The sequence below is a fragment of the Tauraco erythrolophus genome, chromosome 20 (genome assembly GCF_009769465.1).
Source record: "Tauraco erythrolophus isolate bTauEry1 chromosome 20, bTauEry1.pri, whole genome shotgun sequence".
Taxonomy (NCBI): domain Eukaryota; kingdom Metazoa; phylum Chordata; class Aves; order Musophagiformes; family Musophagidae; genus Tauraco; species Tauraco erythrolophus.
In genome coordinates this window covers 3683840-3699242 of record NC_141484.1, presented here as the reverse complement: position 1 = coordinate 3699242, position 15403 = coordinate 3683840, and the positions used below count along the sequence as shown (strand labels likewise).

General features: G+C 46.2%; 1 protein-coding gene across 1 annotated transcript in view; it reads right to left on the bottom strand.

Annotated features, from left to right (window-relative positions):
* CACNG4 (calcium voltage-gated channel auxiliary subunit gamma 4) overlaps positions 1-15403 on the bottom strand; it is a 39455-nt gene that overhangs the window by 5946 nt on the left and 18106 nt on the right. The window contains exon 2 of the mRNA XM_086624104.1: positions 623-706. Within this exon, the coding sequence (XP_086480230.1) occupies positions 623-706 (84 nt within the window). The remainder of the gene's footprint in view (positions 1-622; positions 707-15403) is intronic.

Here is a 15403-nt window from a genome sequence, read left to right as displayed (position 1 = left end):
TCAGGTTGGTGGATCAAATGACTTCTGTGGTGGATCACACAGCAGCACAGAGCAGCAATGCCTGGCTGGCCAGGCAGGGAAGCCACAGCCCATGTTCATGCTGAGATTTTGCTGTTAGCTGCAGAAATTTCAGCTTCCTTCCTACAACGCAGTCATTTCACTGCAGGGGGAGGTGGCTCAGCAGCTGCAAAGGAGGAGGCTTGCATAAGGATTGGGTTGAAGCACTAGAAAAAGCTTCCTAACGGTCTGGAACCCACTCCTCAAGCCTCTTTCTGTACACTACTCAGAGAAATATTCCCTCTGTAAAATACTCTTGCCCATCTGGGAATGATAGCTGTAGTTTTCATTTGAAAGATTTCCATATGATTTTTAGAGAATGGACACCACGTTCGTGAGCGTTCCCTTGGCTGGAGGAAATCCTCGAAAAGGGGGTCCCTGAGGCTCCTGGTAGTGTCAGCTGCAGTGTGAACTGGACCTGCATCACCACTGCTCTGTGCCACCTGTTTGGGCCACTGTTTGCAATGACTAAGACTTGGATTGGACTCTACAGAAGAGAAACCCAGGAAATTCTCTCTGGCCATGTCTGTTAATCCTGTGTAGCAGGTATCACTGTTCAACTTACGGAGAAGGTATTCTGAGCTGTCATGGTCATAGTCATTGTCTTCAGGGAAGTGGTTGATTCGGAAGCAATGTCCTTTGTAGATTCCTAAATGAAAACAAAGCAAACATAACACATAAGGAATAGAACCAGGTAAATGTGCTTCTGTCAGCTCTGCTTTATTTCCTTTTCCTCCTAGGCTGTATAAGTAAATTATTCTCCTGTAGTGTTGGTCACTGATTCTTTTTATGCCATCAAGCAACCATCTCTAGGGTCATGAATTTCGGGCAGACTGGACCGAAGCCTAGCTGAAGGAAGGGACAGCCAGGATTCCCGGGCTCTTTTCTTCAGTCTGCCAACAATATCGTTCTCTTGAGTTTTTTAATCTCTCTGTGCTTTACTTTATCAGCGCCATGCTTATCTTACAAGCATACTGAGTTGGCAAAGCTGCTTTTTGTTCCTAGAGTGACTGTCACTCTGGGTCCCTCTCCATGGCAGCACAGCTGAGTGCCAGCCTAGCGCCCGCCACCCCTCCTGTCTCGTCCCCAGTGAAGCGCTGGTTTCCCTTATCAGAGCTGGTAAATGCTGAACTGTCTGAGGCCTCTTCAATTACTCTCTAGGCTTGGAAAACAAGTCCATAAATCTCTTCCTGCTGCAATTTAAACCCATACGTCCCCCTCAAGGTTGGTTCAGCTTTTAATGGCATATTTGTTTAGTCAACTGAGAGCCTGTGCAGTAAGCCAGGGTGTGAGCGTGCGCTCCTGATACCTGAAGGAACAACGCCAGAGTTGACCTGATAAACCCCTTACTCAACTGAACGAGGTGAGGTTCAGCACTCTGTCCATCTGAGGGAAGCTTTACATTAGTAGTTTGTATAATGTTTTTATCATGGTTCTCCATAGCTACATCCAGCCTTAGCTGCAGTTGGATGGCCGAGACCGCTGTCGCACCGAGCTGCATGGGGACCTCTCCCCAGAGAGCTTACAGCAGGAGTGAAGCCCCGAGGTGCAGTTCTGTCTTGGTGCTTTCATTATTCATTAACCAGCACTTTTGTGCTCAGGAATGTACATCACCCAGGATGAGTTATCCTCTGCACAGGAGTTTCAGTGCTTACAGCTCGAGCTGGCAGAAGGATTTAAAAACCATCAGTTAATACTACTTTAACAGAAGCACAGCTGCAGTCTGTAGGATATAAATGTGGATTTATTTCACTACCTATTACCAATGATTACAAAGATCTCAAAAGAATCACTAATGCAGAGGATTTCAATCGCGCCCTCGGAGTGTCAACGGCAGGTTTGCTACTACAGTGCATTTAATTCTTCCAGTAAATGATGTGTCTACTCTAATTGCAGTAACGGCTCAGGCTTTCTCTGCGCAGCACTTCAAAGGCTGTGAACAAGAAGTGAGTGGCTCACGTCACATCTGGAAGTGACACACCTGTCCTGGCTGCCAGGCGGATGAGAGCCCTTCAGCTGGGATTGCTCCCGCTAAGCATGTTTGCCCATGCATCCCTCTGTTTGCCATCAGCTGGTTTGTTGCTCCTGATGGCTCTCCAGCAAGGCAATCCAAAACACAGATTTTAAAGATCCCAGTGCTGATTTTTATGGCAGTTCACGCGATGAAACTAAATCATTCCCAGCATAACAGGGCCTCCAAGACTGGATGGTCATTTCTTCGCGCCTCTTCATTATGTTGCACCAATTTAGAGGAAATACATTCAGAGTATGATTTTCTTCCTCTCCTACTCATTAAGGCAAAAAATCTAAATAATCTCACCCTAATTTCCTATGAAAATAAGATTTTCAATGACTCTATGCTTGTGTGTGTATAGGTGGGGCCATGTCTAGTCTGAACGTATTTTTCCAATAACTTTTAAGGTAGTTGGTTGAATTTATCCAGAGCTGATATGGAAGCAGAGGTGTCACAGGTAACTGAGCTCTCACAACTTCCATGTAACGATACCTTTTTTTTTTTCATAATGATGAAAAATGATTTTTTTTTCAAAACTCAGATTTGGGAAAAATTAAAACTAGCTGGGTGGAAAGGGCTGAAGCAGTGGCCAACTTTAAAAGCACAACAGCAGAAAAACAAAACAAAACTGAGATTTGGTGAAACACCTGGCTCCATGCCCTAGCATGCAAAGCAATGCGAAAGAATAAAAGCCATGAAACAGAAGAGGTGGCAGAAAAGGCATTAAATCCAGTAACAACTACTCTACAGCATCTGCACAAAAGGCCAGAACTCCTTGAAGCTCTTCTCAAAGGCTTTGCAGAGGATGCCTTGAAGAAATGTGGAGACAAACGTGGCCACTGGTCCACGCTCAGTAAGGCACACAGGGGCTGTTTTCCACGTGGAAGAGAGACTTTTTTCTTTGCTTCAGTATGAGGTCCCTTATATACTTTGGAGAGGAAGATAGAATATTTAACTTCTACTTTTGTACCCACTAGAGAGAGATAAATAAACTGCAATGACTGCCTAACAGATACTAAAATATTGAGAAGCACTTCTAGATACCTCTTGAGAGTAAGATATAATGTCCCACTGAGATTCTGTAAGTATTACTCCTTTCTTTGAATGATTACTGATATGTTTTAAATGATGCTTTTAGAAAGACAAATATTATAATGCATTTTTTCCCCTCATAATAATAACAACTTTGTTTTGAATTTTGAGCCAGGACTTCAGGATCTGGGTTAATGACAATGAAGAGGGAAATTTTCTGAAATGTTGCTGATGGCGTAAGAACATCTTTTTTTCCACTGGTTGTTGCAGTGTACTTAGCTGTTATTTAAAACAGAAATTTGTTTCTGACTCAGTTTTACTCTGTGTTCAAGGGCTTCTCCGACAAGGTTAGTACTTCCCAATCTCACTAAGTGTTGTTCAGATAACTATAATTAGAGTGTGATGTACTCAGATAATGTGATAAGGGAGGGAATTGTAGTGCCTAAGTGAAGATTAAGTTTTGTTTTGGGGTTTTAGATCTCCAAGTACAAGGAGTTTTCAACAGTAAATCAAAGTAGTGATCCCAAATTCTGATGACATACTACCTTTTCCTTGCTCTTTCTCAAATAATCCTTTAATAATCCTGCCTGTACCATTGTTCACTGGGGTTATATTTTTTGATGACTGCAAGCGATAGTTAATACTGTAGGATGCCAATGCTTATTAATTTTGTTTGTGGCCATGCATTACATGATTATGTTGTTGTTGGCCATACCAGCAGCCATTTCTTTGAAACAGCCATTTTCCATGGTTAGTATTTGTCAACGACAACATTCCCTGATGCCCTGGAAGCGTCTGCACAAATCAGCAATGGAAGACAGGGCACTTAAATGTCCGACAATATTTGCCGAGGCAGGCTATACTTCTGTTTTCTCCTTCCCCCTGATCCTGAAAACTGTATACAACAGTAGCATTAGTGTTCTGTTTTCATGTAAAATAGGTTTCCACCATGCAAGACGCTGGCAGCTCTGCAGCAGAGGACCTTGTCTGCGGGGTACTTCTGTCAATAGCAATTTTCGTCTCCTTGCTCCGAGCACGAGCTTACGGGAGGCGATATCTGATAGCAGTGGGAGACACATGAGGATAGATGGGTCGAGCTTCTGCCTCCTTCTCCATCAACAGCTTCTGCAGAGCCATTGCTCCATTAACTGTTTCATCCTCCAGCCCTCTCGCCTGCCCTCGTTGGTGAGACTACGCAGTAAAACATCAGTTTTGGGGCTTGGTTGAGAAGCCTCTCTTGTGTTCCCATGGGACACTAGACATTTGCGACCTCCTTGGCTCAAACCCTCCCCTGCCAACACGCCACATTCTTGTAGCTCTTGAGCAGCTTCAGATACTTAGTGCGCACACGTGCACACTATTAATAGAGTTAAGGAGGGTTTTCTCCTGCGGGAGTTGTACCGATGGGATGAGTGCTATGAATGTCGGCTGCAGAAGTGGTCGCATGGCTACAGCAACTACCTGTGGGCAGGTAAACATACCCCCTAATTGTCCAGCCTAAAATCCCACTAACCAGCTGATTTTTTTCTGGCAAATGTGGGATGCTTTGAAGACATGGAAGGAAATTATTTTCAAGATCATTTGCCAGCAAGTGCTTGCAGATACAGGGAATACAAGTTGCAAGGAGCTGACTGTATATTGAAAATAAGGCAATTAGTAAGGAACCATGGGAAATTTGGCTTGATGGTTCTGCTTGTTGCATCTTTTCTGTGATTAAATGCTGTGCTTCAGTTCCAGAGCCAACCGTTAGCCTGATTTACTGCAATACTTGAATATCTGAATGTCTAAATGACAAGTTTTCTGAATATATCAGCACAGAGAAGGCTGACTGACAGAGAACATCACAGACACCACAAAAAGCGTGACACGCAGAATGGGGCTGTTGTAACAGAAGTTGCCTGAACACAGTGTCCATCCGAGCATGCTGTGTGGGGCTGGGTTTCCTTAATGGCATGGCTTTGCACGTCCCTTGGACAACAGTGGAGAACCTCTATTTATAGTGAGTGAGAGTGTGTCAGCACTGGACTCTGTCAGGGGAGCAGAGAAACAGTTACACATTTTTTTCCTTAGGAAGATTTCTCTGCTGACAAGTTCTGAAATCCTTTGCCGCGTGATTTGAGCAATAGTGAGTGGAGGAGATCAGACATGCCAAAAAATGTTCCTCTCCACAAAATTTATAGCACAGAGTCTATCTGTGCACTGTGTTCATTTCTTTGATTTTCCACCAGTACAACTCCCCTGTCTTACTGGATTGACACACAATAGTGAATGCAATTGCTGAGTTAACTTTCTTTTCTCTTCATTCCTCTCGTCATAAAATAACCCTCGAACAGAGGAATGGGTGGTTCATCTCCTTTTACTTCCAAGACCTGCTTTGAGGTGCTGCTGGTCAAACAGGGACTATTATGGTCCTGAGCTCTCCACTCAGGCCAAAAGGAACAGCACTAGATATTTTCCTGCAACCTGCCACTTTCTATGTTAGATGGTCCCGAGTTCGATTATTTGTCTCCTGCTGTTTGCTGAGAGTTCCACAGGCCCGTCCTTAAGTTACTCGAATGAGCACAGACCCTGTGAGCCTCTGCCGGAGGATGTTTAATGCTGTCATTATAAAAGAAATCATGAAGTATTGATGCAGGTCGTGTGCAAAACACACCCCATGTGAATTTGCTACCCCACGTTGCTGCTGCAATGCTGTCTTCATCGCCACGGAGGACGGAGCCCGCCGAGAAAGAAGCCTCAGGAGGTTAAATACACATTTATTGGGTGTTTGCCTCTGAGAAAAGTTTGGCTGTTTTGAGAGCCTTGCGAAGCTGGGAACTTCAAAACATAGGTTGGTTTTGAGGCAGATGCTCTCTGACACCCCCTGAGTCCTGCCAGTCCATATGACAGTTTGTATTTTTGTTTTATCCTGAAGGTGAATTGGATGAAGAGCACTGCTAGTACCTGGGGTTATCGTCATACTTTTGCCAGGGTAAGTCTTGTTTTCAGAAAATGCTTAGGACCTAAAAGGATTAGAAGTCCATTCCCATAACGGTGGTGACCATGGTGCATGACCCAGCACGAGCTGTCCCTCCATGTCATGGCCAGGCTAAAGCAAATTCAGCTCAGCTCAGTCTTTAAAAGGGAATTTATACTGAATCTTAACCATGTTTCTCTACAGGTGTTGAGACAGTGAAACAATGATCTTTTATTTTTCTTCATGAAAGTCCTTTCCTTCTTTCTCTGTCTTTCATCCCACAACTCAGAATTCACGTGTTTCTCATTGCAGGAGCTGAACTGCCTACTTAAGGGCCAGATTCTGATTTCAGTGCAGTGGACTCAAATCTGTCTCACCCAGTAACAGTGATATCAGAATCCGGTCTTCTTCCTTTGCTTGCTCCCCCTCTACTTCCTGGGCAAAAAGAAAATGATTTTAAAATATTGAAATGTATGAAATTTGCCCCGATTTCTTCCTTAGGAGCTGTCAGCTCTAACAAACCCTTTGGGTTCTTCTTTTGATCTATTTTCAATTGTCTGGTGGGCAAAGCAAAACTCCTCCTCAAGTCTCTTGTTTTCTTATCTTCTGCTGTGACATGATTTTCCCCCTTTTCCAGTCCTCCCCCTCCGCTGCCTACAGACCCTCTGCTGCTCAGAGCTTTTCATCCGTCCCCTCCATGCCGCATGAATAACCACCGGTGGCTTTTGCTGCTTGCTCCATCTCACTCCCCTTTTAGGTTTTTAAAGGCAGAGCACCTTCTCGGTGTGTTCAGCACCTCGTGAGGGCTCAGGCTGCCCCGGCGGCAGCGGCGCTGGAGGACACACGCACCGAGCAGCTCGCAGCTGCTTCTGCCCACGCGCTTGCGAAGAGCTGATGTTGGCAGGGGACCGCGCTCCGCTCTCACCCCGGCTTTTATTCTCAGTGCTTGCCAGTCCCCTCAAGTCTGGCAAAAGCACTAGGAAGAGGTCTCACTTTGTGTTGTCATTTGACATGCTCAGTCTCACCACTAACATCACTCCACTTCCTCTCTTACCTTCGTACAGTGGCTAATGCTCCCCCTGTATTTATCACAGACTTTCTACGAGAGAAGAGACTGTCTTATACGACCACTCTCAAGTATTTAATCTAAGATATTATAACCTGCTTGCCTGCACTGTGGCAGCATCTGATCCAGTTGCCTTTTGCCATCTGCAGCCTCTCCTTGGAGCTCCTCTACGAAGCCTATCTGAAGCCCTCTCTGTTGGAAGCAGAGGTAGCTCACAGCTTCTCCTTCCACCACATCCCTGCAGAACAAAGGGTGTGTTGCTCTGTTCCTCACGTTGTTTTTTTTTCTACAGTGGTCTCAAACTGCAGTGGAGCTCATGCTCCTCATTTCAGAAGAGCCACCTCCACCGACCTGAGCGCCAATTTCACAGCCATAGTGACCAGCGAGGTTCCTGCTTGGGGAGATTGACCTTCATGCCATGACCCACCCTCTTCTCTTCTAACACCCAGGTGTGATGCCTTCGCTGATCCTCTCCAGACATGGATGCTCACCATTGTCCAAAGAAGTTGGCCACACAGAAGAACATATATCTCGCTTAGGTGGTGAAGAAGTCTGCTGTTGGGTGGTGACTTCAAGTTCTGGCTTGAACAATTTTACTCTTTGAGCAATATTATTTTGGCATACTGCAATCCAGGGTGTAACACTTGAATGCTTTTTTCTACAGCCTGGTAAAGCATCTCCAGATTCTGGATCACCTACACTGGAAGGCATCCAGGGAGGTGCCTAGAGAGGCTCAGTTGGTTTTAATTCATCTGAGTATATACAGCCTCAGCAGCTGACCTTCGGTTTTCAGCTGGGCAAACAGCATCAAAGAAGTTGTGCATTTGTATTTCTGTGTAAGAAATGAGCAGATGCAGGAAAGAGATGCTTTGCCAAAGATGACTTTAAAATTCTATGGCAGCCTTTTGTTCCATTATAAGATTTTATTTGAGACCTTGAGTGATGTTAGAAAATCCGTGGCAGCGAAACTCATTTCCCGAAGATTCACCTCACCTGCACATCTGGGAGCTAATAAAACACATCACAGTGTCTGGCTGCTGTCCTTTGAATTCTCTTCAGTCATTACAAAACTGCTGCCAAAAGTACGAAGTGTCCTTGTGCTACCACAGTGAATACCGATAGTATCAGGGAAATGTAGGGCAGCAGCAAAGCAGGTAAGAGTTGATGGTATGTTCCATGTCGTTTTCATTTTCTTCGAGTGTTCCTCCATAAACCAGCACTTCGGCCATGGAAGTCATGACTGAGGTTGTTCAGCAATGGTTCTATCCCTTCCTCAGCTGCCTTTCCTAGTCGAACAGCAGATAAAATAGTGCGCTGCGTTATTCCAGCACCACCACTGCTCAGCCGTCCCCAGTGGACCCTCCATGCATTGCTGACGGTCTTCCTAATACCATTTGCCCCTTATTAACCATGTCCTTTTGTGCTGCTGCTTGGATGGCAAAGTGGGGAAATTTCAGGAGGTTCTGTGGTTTATTTAAGTCTTTTTTGTTGCTCCTTTTTATGGACCTTATTGACGGAATGACTGTGTTTTCTAGGAAGAAACACTGACATATTTTCAGCCCTGATGTTCTGTTTGCATTTTGTACATCATCTGCCCAGGGAAATAGGGGCGACTCCTCAACCTAGGTATGAGATGATTTTTTGGGGGGCAATGTTGGCGATGCTGCTTGAGGAACTTCTTCAAGTCAGAGCTAAGTCAGCCCTTCCACAGCGAGCGTTCCCATGCCTGGCTCAGTCCCAAGAGACTGTCAACATTTCTAGTTGCCATGGGGTTGCTAACTCACTTTTCTGTGTCTGCTTTTCTATCTACCACCACGGCCCACGCTTGCTGTGTTCTGCCTTCACACCTCATCTCGTCCTGCATCTCATGCCGCCGTCCTTTATCCCGGCAGCCCAGAAGTTTGTCTCACCACTCATTTCCATACTTTGCTCCCCTGCTGCTTTGCCAAAGCTGTTTCTGGGTGGCTGATATAATCATTCTCTTTTAAATTAAATTGGAGCTCGGATAGAAACCTCCATTAGAGTTCTCCAGTTGGCTTTTCTACCTTACATAACATTGGTCTAACATTTGAGAAGTTGGTGTTGGCTTCTTAGATGAGCATCTTCACCCACCACAGCTTCAAACTGAAAGTCATTCTCCAATGAGTTTCCAGCCTCTTACTTACATTCTGGTCTGAAAGACCCTAATTTAAAGAGCTACTTTAGTAATCAGCAGTGCTTTTGGCAAAACATGTCAGAGACTAGCTGCTTATTCACAACTGTGACTACACCATGTCCATCATAGCTCCAACATCTCCGAGAGCAGTGGGAAATAAGCTGTGGTGGCCTGTATGCTAATGAGGATTCAGATATATCTCGATTTGGATGAAAATTCACTATTTTCCCCCCGATATTCTTGACCCTGACATACATTCACTGGTACAAAGACTGCTCGTTCAGGCAGTTTGCTGCCAGTCCATCAATCCTTATGAGAGGGCTGAAATGCCAAATTGCACCGGATGCAATTTTGAGAACAGATAGTTATTTTGTCTGATGAAGCGTTCATATGCTACAAAATGACAAATCGTGTTTATTTTCACATTGTCAAACTGTGCTTTTTTCCTGTGTTGGCACAATTGGAATCAAGTTTCCCTTAAGGGATAGTTTGGTTTTTATCCATCTGGTTTCCCGTACTTCAGTAAGTCATCAGTTCTCCCTCATTAACATGGTGATCAACCAGGGCTTGATGGTTTCACCTCTTATGATCACAGCATGTCTATAAAGCCTGTGTCATGGCTCGTCACTACCTGGGGGAAGAAACTTAAGGAAACGGACATTCATGTCTCTTCAAAGTCCCTACTGAGTTTATCATTTGAGACATAGTCATGGTCACATCTGGGGAATGAATCTTGAACTAGATAAAATGTACCCAGTACAATGTGGGATGTTTTTACCCCTGCATCTTCTGCCACCTCGACTTTCATACATGTGCAGCTCTGAGCTATTACCGTCATAATTTCTACTTTTAGACCTTCTTAAACTGCCTTTTCTTCAGGCTCCTGAAACATCTTCATTTCAAAAACAGGCAAAGTTTGCAGTTGTCATACAGCAGTGAAAAACGTAAGAAATGACTCTCCGGAATGAGAACCTGGGTAATCCTTGAGGATGTTTGGGGTAGCATGCACACAATGCTTCTGTAATGGAAAAAACCCTCCAGATCTAGTCAGTAGAAAAATGGTTGGTATTATTGACACTCCTTGTGAGATCTCGTGGTGTAGCAGAAGCTTACAAGGCATCACGTAATTACCTCTCTGCATAAAATGAATCTTGTCTGCTCTAATAGCAGTGAACGTCTCTAACCTGACATCTAGAACTGAACTTTTTCTTTATGAACTTTCTTTGGCTCATTCATGCACCACAAATCTTTTCATGAAAAATAGCCAGGGTTACATTGGAAAGCAGGGATATAGGAGCTCACTAGTTGGCTGATTAGGAATACGGAGGATATCTGGATGCTCCTGGAATCTTGTAACGTTTCCATGTCTCTTCAATCCATGGTGATTCATCATAAGATGATGGCATTCAGAAAAATAGTTGGATATTGAAGAAGCAATAGGGAAATTTCACTCCATAAATCATCTCAATTGAAGGGAATGCTTGCGATATGGCTGTCTCCATACGCAGTGACCTTGAGTTGGATCTGCATTCATTTTGGAGCATGTCTTCCTCATTTCCATGCCAGCTTGTTGAGTTATACATAGAAGCTAAACCTCTAGAGATTGATCATGCACAATCAGTGATGCGGGATTGAAACAAGGCAGATGACAACGGGGAATCTAAAGGTTAGGAGAAAGGGTTCTAGCTGCCAAACCCTGCTGATGGCTGGATTTGGGAAATGCAAGGCAAAGGTTTCAAAAATCATCCGCATGATGTATCAGTGGAAAAGCTGCTCCACTATGAGAGATTAGTGCGGTGCATCCGAGAGACCGTGTTGTCTAGTTGAATACTGAGGGCTGATGTCTAACCTTGGGAACAAACAACAGAGCTGCAGGTAAGAAAGATGAGGTTCCAGTGTGAAAAATAAAAGGAACAACAATATTTTGCAAATGCAGTATAAAAAAATAATAACTGCAAGAAAATATAAAGGAAGTATGAAGGACTTCAGCTTAAATTACAGTTATTGCTGATTTGATTAGTCAATTGATTGTAAGGTGTCATACCCGCATAGAGGGCAGGTGCCAGCAGGTTCAGGTGTCTTGGGCATTTGGTGGCAGAGGGTGCCTCGGCAGCCGGGATGGTGTGTCCCTGGCTGCAGCCAGCCTCGCGCCAGAGATGGGGTAGACTGGTCTCTACAGGGCGTGTTGAGAGGAGGAGGAAAGTGATGAGCAGCTCTAGGGGAGGAAGGCAGAGAGCGAGTAGAAAAAAGAGGAGGAAAAGGAGTGCTTTGGGGCAGAGCAGGGAGGAATGGGAGGTCATTCACAGGAGCAGAGGAAAGGAAGGTTGGAAGAAAGTGGGAGGGAAAGAGAGCTTAGGAGGAGGAGACGGGAAGGCTGGGCGGTGGGTGGCCGGAGGCGAGGAGAAGGCCTAGGAGGAGAGCAGGAGCTTGGCAGATTGGTGGTGCCTGCGGAGATAAGGACCAGATGGCGACCTGGGTCCTCCCTGAGCAGCTCTGCCGGCATCCACAGCCCTGCCCGGCGCGGGGCGTGCGCCGCGCTGCCGAGGAGCCGGTGCTGCTACTGCCGACAGAAGGCGAGGGGATGCACAAAGCCGCTGCCTGATGAAAAGCAAGAGCCTGAAACTTATCATTCCCAGGACTGATTTAAATAGTTACAGTTAACAAATGACTTAATACATAAAAATGGAGACCAAATAGATCTGTTTAAATGAACACATGCAGAAGAGATTTCATTTGGCTCCTGCACCTGAAACTTTCTATTTCCTAATGCAAACCAGCCAGTGACAAATAAAAATGACACTGCAAAAGCAGCATGACCTCTTTAAGCTTTAATTATTCATTAGAACTGTTTTCTTCTCTGCTGAGATTCAGAGCAACACATTTAAGCAGGTTCCTCTCAGGTTTACGGAAGATGTAACTTCCTTGTTACACCAGCTAATAAATACAACTAAGCACAATGGCTCGACAATATTTGTAGAAAAAGCATTTGGGAAAATGTGTTTAATGAATCAGAAATGCCTTAATCCAGTCAGTCTTGAAAAGCAAAGCGTATCATGCAAAATTACAATGCACTAAAGCTCAGATGCATAAATATTTTATTGTCGAGACTTCTGAGTTTACTTTCTTCCCTCTTTCAGCATTTCAGAATTACGTTTTACTATGAAATGTCTCTACCTGCATCAGAGATGGATAACAGCGGTGGTGGCTTTGGGCAAGCCCATCTGGGATCTCAGACTTGGATTTAAGTAACGTAGCTGAGAGTCCCAGCCCTTATCAGCATCAGACACATCTTCCATTGTAACTAGAAATGCTTATATTGCCTTTTGTTGTCCTAGGATGGCATGGAAGTGACTGGGAAGATTCACAGCCAGGAGGAGAAAACCAATAAATTTTCCTTTTGCTGGGAAGACCGGACAAAAGGCAGGTGCCCCCGTGTCCAGCTGCACTGGTTGTTGTGCCACTGCCTCCCTCCTGCAGCCCTCCTGCGTCAGTCCTTCAGCTCTCTCCTTGCCCTTGCATAACAGCATCTCGGGGACCATAATTCCTCCTGAGTTTTGAAAGCAGGAGAGGACCAGTTTGTCACCACCTTGGCGAGACCTCCCGAGAGGTACGCAGCTTGGAGGCAGGCAGCGGCTCTGATCGCCCGGGAACGGTGCCACGCACAGGGGGAGATTTACAGCTCCTCTCCCCTTCAGACGCTTCATCTGGCATGATGCAGAGCTGACAGCTCCTCACTTCCAGGTATTACAAACTCCTCATCCTCCACAGGAGCCTGTACGGGCTGTTTGGGGTCCCACACGCTGAGCCCCCTCCCCAGGGCACCGTCGCTGCCGTGGGCCTGGCAGCCAGGCGCGGGCAGCCAAAGGGCAGCTTTCCAAAACCCGCTTCTCTTAACGGGGCCACGCTCTGGTACTTACTCAATCTTTACAACTCAGTGATATGTTGCCAATGTATTTTTGCCAAGAAGACAAAAATACGTCTCTTCTTCCTACTCGCTCAGCCTATGAAAAATCTCAGTTGTGTGCAAAGAGACTCTGTGTGTGTGTATACGTGTGTGTATTTGAGGGGAAAAAATAGAGTTTCTGTTAATTTATTTTCCAGTTGAAAGTCTGCCTTGTAGCCAGGGAAGCACTGTTCTCTCCGTGTATAAATTTGGGCAGAAAAGCCTTACTTTGTGCCGAGCAGAAACGGCAGCGTGCGCAGTCGGACTTGGGAGCAAATCCTTTAACTGCTCCGTGTCCCAAGTTCTCCTCTCCAGGATGGAGGAATGATGCCTTATAAATAATTTGAGGATTTAATGGGTCAAAGAAGCCTATATTAGTAAAGTTGCCTAATAATGGACACAGAAGATAGGTACGATCCTTCTAAGGTGGGGAGCTCTCTGTTTAAAAAGTGCTTCAATCCCCCCAAGGGCCAGAGAGTCTCCAGGTATTTAGCACGTTAACTAAGTTATCTCTTAATTAAGAAAGACTGTCCCACACAGCCATGGTTTGGGATTCTACCTATGAATGGTTTGGGTACTTGAAAAGCACTTGGTACAAAGAGGAGAGATTGGAGGCTTTTTCTAAGCTTCACAGCAACTTTGCGAACTACACGCTCCAAAAAGGTGTAGCTCTCTTTCCTCTCTCCCCTCCCTTCTCCCCCAGCCCTCACTTGACTTCAAGGCATCAAATGTTAATGAAAGTTTGCCAGGCTTCAAGGGCTGTGAAATGGAAGTTAAAAATCCTGCACCATAGGATGGCTCTAAAAATACTCCGTTGTGTCGAAACATCAGCCGGCTCCAGCAGCTCTCCTGCACACCGCGCTGCCGGTGCATCAGGGCTTTCGCTCCTAAATAAGCTCTTGAGAAAGTTTGCCTGGAGATCACTCACGCTCCACGGGCTGGATTCATGCCAGCAAATGCCCACTGGAGCGCGAGGACCTGCCGTGCCATTTAACTCGGACAGTGCCACCAGGGAAGCGCCAGTGTCCAAGAGGGTTGCCCCGATGCACGCCCACTCTGCTATGACTCCATCCAGGTGACTCCTCAACGTGACGTCCATCCCCCAGGACGAGCACAGCCCGAAGCACCGTCCCTGCGGTGCCGGGGCCTGATGCCGGACGGCTCACGATTAGTGTCCAGCTCACCAGAGCTGCTCTCTGCGTCATTTATTGTCTGGGGCACTGGGGTCTGCAAGCTGAGTTTCTCCTCATCAGACATGGCAACACCTAAACCCCTCCGTGGATCTGCTCCTAAGTGCTCTCGAGTAGGAGAGCCGTACCCTCATGAAAGGCCCATGCTTTTCCACAAGCCTCAGGCTATCTGAGCTGACGCGTCTTAGAATCACAGAATAATTTAGGTTGGCAGAGACCTTGAAGATCATCGAGTCCAACCGTCAAACCAACACTGCCAAGTCCACCACCAAATCACGTCCCCAAGTGCCACAGCGTCCTGCTGCTCGGTAAACACTCAATATGCCAGGCGTACCTCCACGGACACGGGAGGGGCTCTAGCAGAGATACTGTCAGCCCTTGTGCTTTAAAAGTGTTTTTTGTTGGATTTTTTTTTTTTTCCCTAAGAGCGCTCTCACGAGTGGGAATCCAGGATCCGGTTTTTCCCGCACCACAGACTCCTTTTTTCCTCTCTAAGGTGCAGCATACTTTCTGAAGCAAATGAGGAGCCTGAACACAATGATTTGGATCGTGACTTCAAGCACAATCCCGAAGACGGTGCCTAACCCATTCCCATCGCGGGAGACGCCACGGGAGGCGGTGACTCAGCTGCGCCTCTGAGTCACGCTGCGTGACGCTCCCGCTCTCGGGGGACAGCGCTTTGCCCTCAGCCTCTACCGCCAACGCCTACGGCTCTCCCTGGCTGGCTCAGGCCTTAGCGAGAGGTCTGGACCCCGAAATCCGGCCATTCCCCGCTGACAGCGGCAGCGCGTCCCCGGCCCGCGGCGCTGGGCCCACGGAGGGGTGTTTGGTTCAGGTGTGTGCAGAAAGGTTCGCGTTCCCCGCCACGGGCAGGCTGCCCGGCCACGCTCCAGCCCTGTGTAAGCACAGGGCGAGTCAGGCTCCAACTGCTATTTCTGAGCAAGTCACTAGAAATAATTCATGTATGTGCGAGTTAAAATTCTGCTTAAA